Source organism: Saccopteryx bilineata, chromosome 7, assembly GCF_036850765.1.
Source record: "Saccopteryx bilineata isolate mSacBil1 chromosome 7, mSacBil1_pri_phased_curated, whole genome shotgun sequence".
NCBI lineage: Eukaryota > Metazoa > Chordata > Mammalia > Chiroptera > Emballonuridae > Saccopteryx > Saccopteryx bilineata.
In genome coordinates, this window is record NC_089496.1 from 50604101 (window position 1) to 50616645 (window position 12545).

Here is a 12545-nt window from a genome sequence, read left to right on the forward strand (position 1 = left end):
GAAACTTCATACTTTACAGCTTTCCCACCATTTCTTGGAAAGCTTCAGGTGCAGGGCATAGTAATTGCTTTTATAAAAAGGTAGGAGGTCTTTTGTTGTATATTTTATCAGGAGAACTGCTGAAAATGAATTATACTCATTGGGCCTTGTAATCCCTCCAACCCCACCAATATTATTGGCATGTGTAGCAGAAAGATTTGTTGAGTTCCATGTAATTAACTTTGATTTTTCCTTATCTTTTGCTATGTTCCCATGGATTTCCTCTTCTGTTTGGATTAAATGCGCCACGTACAATTTTGGAATTGCTTGTTTACTGTCGCTTTGTGGGTCTGTTCTGCTGGAATCTGGAACACTGGAATGATGGAAATGCGTTCTTTACAAAGTAGCCGTGAGTATACTTGATAATTTACACAGAGACTTTTTGCAGTCTAACTTAAATTTAATTTACAGTTGGGTAAAATATGAACTGAGGAAGCCTTAAATTTAATACATATTTTTAACTTTCCACATAGTAGGCTTCCAGATACTTGATTTTAAAATACTATATTCAGATCAGTATCCTAATTATTATATTTAAAATTAGCTTTTCAATTTAATTGGCTTGTTTATCTTAAAATTTGGCTTAAAATTAGTTTATATTAATGAAAAAAAGGGTAAAAGGTTATGGATGGGATATTTAGCTACATGTGATACTGGTGAGGAATGTAGATTATTTGTTAAATCCAAATGTGTTGAATTAATGCTTTAACCTCATATGAGTTTTTTAAAATGAGGATATAAATGTGACAAAATCTTTTAAGAGAAATAAGTACCTTTTAGGAATACTTTGCCTTCTATTTTAATGATGAATAAGATCTACCTCTACATAAGATTAACTAGTAAAACTCTATTCAGATGGTATGAACTGTGGGCAGTTTTTCTCAACAATGGTTAAGTTAAAAATTAGATTTATTGATTACACCAACTTAGAAATAGGTGTCTTTGAATTACTCATGAAGCAACTGTTGAGATCATTAAAGAGTCAAAAACCATACAGAAAACTGAATTCTCATTTAAAACTGGGTCAATTTGATGTCCCCGATAATGGAGGCATCAGGTTCATGTGAAACCTTGAAGTGACATTGGACTTGGTATAATAGATGAAAGATACTCTTTATTGATTAACAGTGATCATGAGAGCTTTCAAGAATTTATGGAAAAATTGCTGTAACCTCAACATTTTGAATCTACTTAATGAATCAGAAGACAAATTTCAAGAAACCTCATACCTGTGGTAGTCAGTATGAACAAAGGGGTAATTAGAAGAGTTATTGATATAATTTTAAGGGGATTTTTTTTTATTGTGAATAGTTTTAAGGTTGATCAGAATCTTACTGTTACTAACTATAAATTGAAATCTTTGCTCTGAGGCAGGTTTTAAAAAAATTTTCTTTCCTTGAATTTTTATAATTGATTATTAATTGTCAGTCAACTCATGCTTAATTTATTTTGGCCATAGCGGTAATTTACTAATGCTTTTATTGGTACTATTATAAAATCAGTTTGATTTGCATGAATTATAGTTTGTATACGTTTCTAAAATAAATTAATGAAGGGAATTTGAAATGTGTGACAGAAGAGTTTTGTTGATTCGTGAATCACCTGGCCCTTTGTTCTTTTCTCAGCAACAGAAGAACCTTGAAGGCTATGTGGGGTTTGCAAATCTCCCAAATCAAGTATACAGAAAATCAGTGAAGAGAGGGTTTGAATTCACACTTATGGTCGTGGGTAAGAGATGATTTCTCACTAAAATTGAATTTTGATAGAATTTTAAACTGTTAATCAACTCTGAATGAATTTAAGAAAACAGGAGGCCAAATAACTGCAGGGCTTATGCCTCATGTTTTCTCTTATTATGTGAGTACATTTACATTTGAGAATTTAGCTTGATGATGTAATGGGATTTATATATTTTCTTGTCTCCTTTTTTAAGGTGGCACAATTTTGGAAACTGAAGTGAAAGTTAAGCAGTAGTGGGGATGGGTGGGTGGTGGACTAGAACACTAGAGGAGTTCTCTTCAATTGGTAATGCTAAAGAAGGAAATAGCATCTGGTAATTACTTATTTCTCCAGGATGATTTCTTTTATGTGGCTTATATACTAGGCAGTGGCGCAGCACATGAGCATTTAACTTAAATATATATTTATGTACTTCCAATTTTAGAAAGAAGGCTGGGGTAGAAATGATCGTAATCATGCAAACGATTCCCTCAGGAATTCATTCATTGACAATAAGCCCCAGAGTGAGTGCAGTATGACTCCCCTTGTTCTCTAACTCAGTCTCATTTTCCCTGTGCTTTCTGCTTTGAGTACCTTCCCCTGCCCCTGCCTGGAGTCCATTTTAAGAGATTTTCAAGAGTTATTTTGACTGTTGGCAATGTCATCATTATATATGAAGAAACACATTACCATATATAAAATTAGTAATCTTAAATGACAATCTTAATCTTAAGTGACTATAATATTTTCACTTTATATAAGGTTGACTTTAGAACTTAAATCCTAAGTATGATGAAACTTTATTGTAATTCTCTATATTACTTTTTTTAAATTTATTGATTTCAGAAAGAGAGAGGAAGAGTGAGAGGGAGAAAGAGTGAGAGGCATTGATTTGTTGTTTCACTTATTTATGCATTCCTTGGTTGATTTTTGTGTGTGCCCTGACTGGGGATTGAACCTGCAACCTTCACATATCAGAATGATGCTCTAACCCAGTGGTCCCCAACCCCCGGGCCACGGACTGGTACCGGTCCATGGGCCATTTGACACCGGTTCGCAGAGAAAGAATAAATAACTTACATTATTTCTGTTTTATTTATATTTAAATCTGAACGATGTTTTAATTTTAAAAAATGACCAGATTCTAATACATCCGTCTAAGACTCACTCTTGACGCTTGTCTTGGTCACATGATACATTTATCCGTCCCACCCTAAAGGCGGGTCCGTAAAAATATTTTCTGACATTAAACCGGTCCGTGGCCCAAGAAAGGTTGGGGACCACTGCTCTAACCAACTGAGCTACTGGGCCAGAGCCTACTTGTCTTTTCATTCAGGGACAGACAGACAGGAAGGGAGACAGCTGAGAAGCATCAACTTGTTGCGGCCACCTCTGTATGAAAGACCTTTTTTTTATATATTCATACCTATGATGAAGTTTAATTCATAAATTAGGCACAGCAAGACATTAACAATGATAACTAATAATAAAATAAAATAGTTATAATAATATAGTAAAAGTTATATAATTGGGAGCATGTGGCATTGATTTATAGTAATTTTTGTGCTGAAATAATGTTTTGATTTTGAAACAATGATAAAAACAAGTTACAAGTTTAGAACTTTAAAAAAAAAACCATTTGACATGCATGATACTGTTACCCCTAATATTTGTGTTTCCCTTCCTCAAGGATGGATATTCTACATAACTATAAGACAGCATCCGAATCAGAAAATAAATGCTTGTTTACATACAAATAGATGTATGGACATACGCACATATATGCACATACACATTTACGTCTATAGACATCTGTATCTAGCTAGATATAGTATATTGAAAACCATTAAGTTCACACCGATATCTCCAGTTTCAGTTTATTACCCAGTGGTCATTCTGCTTTATATCTTGTCTGTAGTTGTAATGTCCTTCCGTGGTGAGAAGCCGTTATCTTATCTTAGTGTTTACTTATTTGATCAATCCCCTGTATATAACTGATCTTCTGCCATATTTCCCACACTCCTCCTTTCCACTCCCTGGCAGCGGCCTTGCTCACCCCTTTCAAGTGCTGTGACACCCACGTTGGGCACTGTTCTCACGCAGATGCCCCCGCTTCCGTTTGGGGTTCAGGTCTCCTCCCAGACCCCCTTGCACCTTTCATCTTGCAGGCCTGACATCCTGCTCGGGCCCCTGAGGCTCTTCTTCCCAGTGTGTTCACTTGCCTTTTTCAGCCCCAGATAATGAGTTTTGAACTGAATATTTAGGAAGGGAAGTAGAAGAGAAAGAGCTAAAATAATTTTGAGGGGTTTAAAAATTAATGGAATTAACTAACATCTGAATAGAAGAAATCTGTTTTTGCTTTTCTTTTTAATGTTTATATAAAGTAGAAAAATTGGTGAAATTGTAATTTGGGGCTGCCATTCAGAAACTGACTAATGAAACTAAAGTTCAAACATTTTGATTTGGAAGTGAAAATGATTTATTTGCAGGTGTGTGTAGTGTTGTAGAGAGAGGTTGCATTTACATGACTTTTGACAAACGAGTTTGGCAAACTTCTGGATAGCCTCCAAATTTATTAACAATTGAGACATATAGGTTAAGTTAATATTTAGAAGGAAGAAAGCTTCAGACTTTAGGGTCTTCTGTTCTTGCACTGTCTAGATCTCTCAAGTAGATGATGAACACAAGGAAATTGCATATCAAAGAATCAATTATGAATCATGATTTGTAGTTCATTCTGAATTCAGGTTTTTATGATAGAATATAAATTTATTATGTTATAGGAGGCCATAGTCACAGTAATAACATAATGATGAGATTTCTATAGTATTCTTGTCATGGTCCTGAGGTTTAGATTTTAATCAAATGATTAGTAATTCAGATGACATAGCTGATCAGGGGTCAAATGCTGGGAATTGTGAACTAAGCTGATGTTATAAAAAGAAAGCGACCACTTCAATACTCAAAGGAATTTCCAGGGAAACACATACTACTAATTACAATTTAATAATTACTTTAGTAGAGTTTGTTTAAGGTATAAAGAGTCAGAGTTATTATTTGGGTTTATTGGAGTTAACATCTTAATAACTTATTTGCCTGATGGGATAGATTAGAGTCCTGAAACCAGTAACTCTTGTGCTGAAATTTCAAACGTATAATATAGTTTGGCAATTTTGTAAAAGAACTAGTTATATACATATGCTTTTTATTTGTTTTTAACATGCCACAAAAATCAGCCTTATATTTAAACTAACAAATCTATTATATATAATACTAAATTAGTATAGTGGTGTTACAAAAAGAATATACTTAGCCTATTTTTAATCTCTAATTTCTGCCACAAATGAGCATTCTGACCTTTGACAGATCACTTTCGGTCTCAATTTCCTTATCACAACAAACATTTACCTCGTCTTCTTAAGCCAGAAACTGCACTGAGATTAATACCAAGAGCCACAGCCCTAAGAACCTGAGGAAATGGGGTGGTGGTGGGGTGGAGACACTTGGATAATAATATCATCTATTTTGTATAAGTACCACTACCCAGAGGGCGTGAGATAATTGTGTATATGAATGTACCTTGTATAAATGCTGTCTATATAAAGTGCCTAGTAAACCTGTAAACTAAAATATTAATCTAACTATTATTTATTATTATATTTTTATGACTTAGTTGAAAGATCCAAACACCAGAGTTGAAGAGAAGACAAAGATCAGAGATGGTTGAGAATGATACGGCAGCTAATATGCTAGATACTTGATTAACCCTTCCTTTGGACTTCTACTTTGTTGAACTGCTTTGGTTACACACATTTCAGGACACACATGTGCCCTTACTTTGCAGTTCAGTGTAGATGGCTGCGCAAAGCTCTTTTTTTGATGAATTTTTGATGAATTAGCTAATTTGAAACATGGTCAAAGATTTATTCTTCCCCCATTATAAATATGATTTAGCTGGGAAACTTGCATTCTTGGTAACAAAATATAATTTTATACTTGCCTATCCTGTGTATTTCAATAAATACATTTAAGTTTAAGTATTTTGCTCAAGTTACTTTGAGACATCACTAATTAGTCTTAAGGGTACACTTGCTTTATAGTTGCTATAATAATGCTTTTTACAGACCTGTTGAGTATCTTATTTTCCCTTGGGTGTGTCAGGTACTTAATGTCAGTGATAGAAAGACTCTTAGGGACTGTTTTAAAGACTCTTAGGGACTGATAGTAGATTTTAATTTTGAGTATCGAAGTTAAATTTTTCATATAGGATAGTGTTTGCTTTTGTTATTGAATCATATTTCAATAAAATCAGATTTAATGTCATTTAGCAGTTAACAGTATTTCTTGGTTTAAGCCATCATTATAAATAACTGATCTAAGAAGTAAACTATAAAATTTTAGTCATCTAAAAGGACAAATGATCAAAGAAATTCAATGAACTACATCTTGATTAATCTAAGTTTGTGTTTACCTGAACTATTTAACCAATTAATTTAATTAATTAATTTAGAGAAATGGGGTGGGGGAGAAGTGGGAAGCATCCTCATAGTAGTTGCTTCCCATATGTATGTGTCTTAACCAGGCAAGCCCAGGGTTTTGAACCAGTGACCTCAGTGTTCCATGTCAATGCTTTATCCACTGCGCCACCACAGGTCAGCAACCCTGAACTTTTTAATCAGAATTACCTGGACTACCTTTTCAAGATGTGTGACCCAGGAATGTGGGAATCTGCATTTTGACGAGAGCTGTCCCTTAACCTCCATTCTATAGTGATTTTAGTCAAATTTGCATATGCTCGCCTGACTTGTGGTGGTGCAGTGGATAAAGCGTTGACCTGGAAATGCTGAGGTTGCCGGTTTGAAACCCTGGGCTTGCCTGGTCAAGGCACATATGGGAGTTGATGCTTCCAGCTCCTCCCCCCCTTCTCCCTCTCTGTCTCTCTCTCTCCCTTTCTTTCCTCTCTAAAAATGAATAAATAAATAAATAAATTTTAAAAAAATTGCATATGATCAGAGTGATTGCCACTTAGCAGCCTTTATCATCAATGCAAATACTATTGAGGTTGTTTTAGATATCTTTGTAGCCTGTAGTCTCATTCAAACAAGTTTTTGTACTGTGCAGAGCATTTTACAAATCGCGCAATAGACAAAAAACATTCGAACAGACTTACGTGGTATCCTATGCGTTGTACATGAGGAATTTAGAAATCAAGCATCAGCTTGTACCATGTTACATTGTTAAGCATGGTAAGATAAAACTTTATTTGTTGCGTGTTTCAGGTTCCAGCTGGCTAGGTCCCTAGTCCCTAAGTGTTAAAAAGTTGAAAACCACTGCTCTAATGGATTCTTTTAATGTTGAGAGATAGGAATAGAATTATGCATCTCTTTGAAATATAGTTGTTGTTGTTTTGGTAACTCAAATATCTTTTGATATTCATGTATTTTTTTAGAAGAAATACAGATTCACGCAATCAACAGTATGGTTCACACAACCCACCACTGGTCTTAGGGTGGATATAAATTTTACTATGTGAGATTTATAGAACTTGAAAAAAATTTGTGAATTGTATAGTTCTAAAGATCACAGTCAACCCAGTTCACCACTGATGAATTACCTGGACTACCAGGTAATTAGATCACCTGGTATACAATTCAATCTGTAGATTGAAAGGCACTCCTTAACAATCCAGTAGAATTTGCTCTCTGCTGAAGAATAAATGAATTCAATTTCTTGCTTCCCCTCTTCTGTGCAAGTGAAATCCGTTTCCTTGTTGCACCCTGCTTTCCTCTCCTGGTCCTCTCTGTCCTTTCCCTCTGGTGTGGCCACCGGCCTCTAGCTGCCCTCTAATTTGAAATCATGAAAAAATTTCCCAGGAGACATTGAGATTTTTCTGGTAACATGGAATTAAAAAATAAATAAGGTAATTATCCTCTTGAACTGGGCTATAAAAAGAGTATTTTTATCTGAGTATAGCAAGAAATATTATAAACATCCTCCTTAAGACCTCCTAACTTCAAATGCATGGCAAGTGAAAACTTCCTAACTTGATGAAGGGGAGGTCATTATTGAGTGGCTAGTTGGAATGTTCGCTACTAGCTGCACAGCAGAATTATTACTTAGCTCTTACTGCTGGTGGTCAGTTACTGTAATTAGGATAAGTAAACCTTGTTTAAATAATTGCAGAAGCAGGTCATAAGGAACCTGTTTAGCTTGCATTTTAGAATTAGCATGTACATCAGTCTGTATGTTGAAGGATACCCCAATAGATTTTTGAGGATGTGAAATAATCTATAGTAAATCCCAGGCCACATATGTATGAAAGACCTCGGAAATAATCAGCATCTAATATAGTCTAGTGGTAGTCAACCTGGTCCCTACCACCCACTAGTGGGCGTTCCAGCTTTCATGGTGGGCGGTAGCGGAGCAACCAAAGTACAAATAAAAAGATAGATTTAACTATAGTGAGTTGTTTTATAAAGATTTATTCTGCCAAATTTAGCAAAAATCCAACATAAAGTACTTGGTAAGCAATTATGATTATATGCTTTAACTTGCTGTAACTCTGCTTTATAAATTTTATAAAGTAAAGTTACTTTCCTACTTTATAAATCACCATTACTGTGGAACTGGTTGGCAGTTAGAAAATTTTACTAGTAACAGAGATACTAAAGTGGGCGGTAGGTATAAAAAGGTTGACTACCCCTGATCTAGACTGTTGGATTAAATCTTCAGAGATAAAATTATTAAAAAGCAAGACAAAGAATAGCACCTTTCCTGGATAACATTTTTATCTACCTTGTGGGTGGTGTCTTCTCTATATGTTACTGAATGAATCTATGCTTTTAGATTTCCATTTATTACTTAACTCCTCACCATTTGACTTCTTAATATAAAATTGCTTTTATTAAATGTCAGTAAAAGGCCCTTGATCAGTTTTTCTTTAACCTCTCATTTGGTATTATGCATTACTTTTCTTTGCAGTTCTTTCTCCCCTTTTTTTTTTTTTTTCTGTATTTTTCTGAAGCTGGAAACGGGGAGAGACAGTCAGACAGACTCCCACATGCGCCCGACCAGGATCCACCCGGCACGCCCACCAGTGGGCGACGCTCTGCCCACCAGGGGCGATGCTCTGCCACTCCGGGGGGAGGGGTCGCTCTGTTGCGACCAGAGCCACTCTAGCGCCTGGGGCAGAGGCCGAGGAGCCATCCCCAGCGCCCGGGCCATCTTTGCTCCAGTGGAGCCTCGGCTGCGGGAGGGGAAGAGAGAGACAGAGAGGAAGGAGAGGGGGAGGGGTGGAGAAGCAGATGGGCACTTCTCCTGTGTGCCCTAGCCGGGAATCGAACCCGGGACTTCTGCACGCCAGGCCGACGCTCTACCACTGAGCCAACCGGCCAGGGCCTTTCTCACTTTTTGTGATGCTGTCTCTTGGTTTATCTGGTTGTTTAGTTTCCTTTCCCCTGGCCATCTTCAAATGTTGGTGTAACTATTATAATTATTGGTGTGACTTTCTTCAAAATCTCATAAACAAACATTTCATGAATGTTTTATTCTTAGAGTTGAAATGTAGCATTCTTGCATAGTGATGGAATATGCATGGCTTTCATGGGCTAGACCTCAAAGATAAGGAGAAAAAGGGTTGTATTAACCCACATATAATGTTCAAGTACGGGTGTAGCATTACAGACTCTAGTTACTATTATTTTATAATTTATATTAACTAATATCTTAAATTGTAAGTATTACACTATGTTGTTTTAACAAGGACAGAAAAAAATTAAATCCAGTTATTTCCCTGTAAAATCCAGTAAAACGAGGAATGCTGGCCTTGTTGCAGAAGGTATACAGGAAGTCCCCAGGTTGAATGAGATAGGTTCTGTAGGTTCTTAAGTTGAATTTGTATGTAAGTTGGAACAGGTACATTTACCTATTAAATGCAAGTTAGATGTTTGTCTTAACACAGTATTTTTACCTTTCTGTGCATATCAACACTTAAAAATTTTCAAATACAACCTTACACGATCTTGGGTGATGCAGAGGATGATGGACATGTTGGAGAGGATGGGACTGGTGTTCGAGAGTCAGGGTTGGATTCTGTTGCTGGAGTCACTTTCTTGAAGTAGGTGTTAAGGGACATTCGTTCAGACCCTTTCTTTTTCTCATCGTTAACGGCCCTGTAGCAGCTCAGGCCTTCAGTAACTGTGTGGTAAACTTTGGTAAGCCTCTCTGTGGCAGGATCTGGCTCCTCTAACTTCCTCATTTCTGCTTCAGTGAGACGAAAAGCATCAGCTAACTCTTTCGTAGCAGACTTTTTCAGTTCTGGTAGTTCTAGGTCCCTGTTTTCTTCCCTAAATGCTCTCATCTGCTGCTCTCATCTAGTTCTGTAAGGTCTTCATTGGTTAGTTTTTTGCCATGAGAGTTGAGTAATTCTGTGATAACATTTTCACTGATGTCCATCTGCAGTTAATTACCAATAGCCCTTATGGTGCTCTGTTTGTAAGTACGAGTTGTGCATAAGTCAGATGTTTGTAGCTCAGGGACTTACTGTAGTATATTTTCTAATGTCATTTTCTTATCTCACCAAGAAGTACTTGGATAAAGCAAGTTTGATTATAGCATTGGTTGAATATTGAAGTTGGTAACATGGCTGAATTTAACAGGTTTTTCTCCCCTCCCTGTTTCTTTTAGGTGAATCTGGACTGGGAAAGTCAACGTTAATCAATTCATTATTTCTCACAGATTTGTATTCTGCAGAGTATCCAGGTCCTTCTCATAGAATAAAAAAGACTGTGCAGGTACGCATTTTAGTATTGTTCATTCATAAGCTGGAGTGGTGTTAACACACAGACCACACACTGGAACTTCCATTGTGCTTCCCTAGAGGTCGGGTTCAGAGTTGGCCTCAGCCAGTGTAAAGCGGTAGACTCACTGATCGTTGAGAAAGAAGTGTAGCCAATTAGAGGAATTATCTTGATTAAAACCTTCTAAATTTGTCTTGAAGACCCTAATAGAGATTGCGCTGTGATAATTATAGGAGTAAATAATAGTCTTAGAATTACACTGTAATAAGGTAGCTACTTGCCATATGTGGCTATTTAAGTTTGAATGAGCTAAAGTAAATAAAAATTTAGTTTCTCATTTGCTACAACAGTCACATTTTATGTGCTCAGTAGCCATATGTGACCAACAACTACATTTAGGCTGTGGGATATATTTCACTATTGCAGAAAGTTCTGTTGGACAGTCACATAAAGGCATAGAGAAAACATGACGCTTAGAAAAGCCATTAATAGTAAATAAAGTACTATGTTGAATGGCAGTAGCAACTTGTAAGGCTTCCAAGCTATGTGTGGTTTAATTGAGTACTTTTCAATCTTGCGTGTGCATTCAGATCTCTTGGGGAGCTTGGTAAAACTGAGTTTGGTTCTCGTAGGTGGGTCTCAGGTGGGCTGGCTGGCTGCGTTTCTAGCAGAATCCCAGATGATGGCAGTGCTGCTGGCCTGTAGGCTGGGCTTCGTGTAGATTCTAGAGCTGCATTGTCCAGGGCAGGAGCTGGTAGCCACGTGTGACTGTTGAGCTGTTAAAATATGGGCAGTCCCAATTGAGATGTTATGCAAGTATAAAATACATCTCTGTGTTTGAAGACCTAGTATGTAAAAAAGAGTTCAAAGTGTCTAATAATGTTTCTTATATTGATTGCATTTTTCAGTGATAATATTTTGGTTATATTGGGATAAATAAAATACATTAGCCCTGGCTGGTTGGCTCAGCGGTAGAGCGTCGGCCTAGCGTGCGGAGGACCCGGGTTCGATTCCCGGCCAGGGCACATAGGAGAAGCGCCCATTTGCTTCTCCACCCCTCTGCCGCGCCTTCCTCTCTGTCTCTCCCTTCCCCTCCCGCAGCCAAGGCTCCATTGGAGCAAGGATGGCCCGGGCGCTGGGGATGGCTCTGTGGCCTCTGCCCCAGGCGCTAGAGTGGCTCTGGTCGCAACATGGCGACGCCCAGGATGGGCAGAGCATCACCCCCTGGTGGGCAGAGCGTGGCCCCATGGTGGGCGTGCCGGGTGGATCCCGGTCGGGCGCATGCGGGAGTCTGTCTGACTGTCTCTCCCTGTTTCCAGCTTCAGAAAAATGCAAAAAAAATAAATAAATAAATAAATAAATAAAATACATTAATCTCACGTTACTACTTTTTAAAGTGGCTACTGAAAATTTTTAAATGACCTTTGTGGCTTACATTCCATTTTTGTTAGGCAGCACTGCTCTAAACTGTTGATTGAAAAAATTGTTGGTGGAGTTTCACAGCGCACGAGCAGGGTGGTGCGGTCCAGTTGTGGCTGGAGCAGGCACCCCTGAGGCGGGGGTGCTGGTGCTGGACTCGAAGGGTTGGCAGAGACGATCCCCTGCACAGTTTGGAAGGACAGTCGGGAACATCGGGGCAGCGGCACATGCCAGGCTGCAGGCTCAGTGTAGGTCCCTGAAGTAGTTCTGGGGCAAGAGTATTTCACTTCTCCTTTTTAAAGCTTTACTCTACTAGGAATATTTTTGTATCCCTCATAGAGCTTGAGATTTCGAATTTGTGTACCTGCAAAAGTGTCTTCTAAAAACTTGCTACTACATTGCTTATTTATTTTGTGATTAATATTGGATACTTGGACAAGAAGTTAAACTTTTTTTTTTTTTTTTTTTTTTTTTACAGGGACAGGGAGAGAGTCAGAAAGAGGGATAGACAAGAACATACAGACAGGAAAAGATAGATGAGAAGCATCAATCATTAGTTTTTCGTTGCGC

At 37.5% G+C, this 12545-nt stretch overlaps 1 protein-coding gene and 1 long non-coding RNA gene across 6 annotated transcripts in view; one reads left to right on the forward strand and one right to left on the reverse strand.

Moving 5' to 3' along the window:
• Positions 1-1769, reverse strand: part of LOC136310720 (uncharacterized) — a 40912-nt gene extending 39143 nt beyond the window's left edge. For all 5 annotated transcript variants that reach the window (XR_010726599.1, XR_010726598.1, XR_010726600.1 and 2 more), the window contains exon 1: positions 1669-1769. This is a non-coding gene — a long non-coding RNA (uncharacterized lncRNA). The remainder of the gene's footprint in view (positions 1-1668) is intronic.
• The window catches only part of SEPTIN7 (septin 7), a 46321-nt gene continuing 35043 nt past the window's right edge, over positions 1268-12545 (forward strand). The window contains exons 1-3 of the mRNA XM_066239584.1: positions 1268-1294; positions 1665-1767; positions 10444-10550. Coding sequence (XP_066095681.1) covers positions 1283-1294; positions 1665-1767; positions 10444-10550 — 222 coding nt within the window. The 5' untranslated portion in view covers positions 1268-1282. The remainder of the gene's footprint in view (positions 1295-1664; positions 1768-10443; positions 10551-12545) is intronic.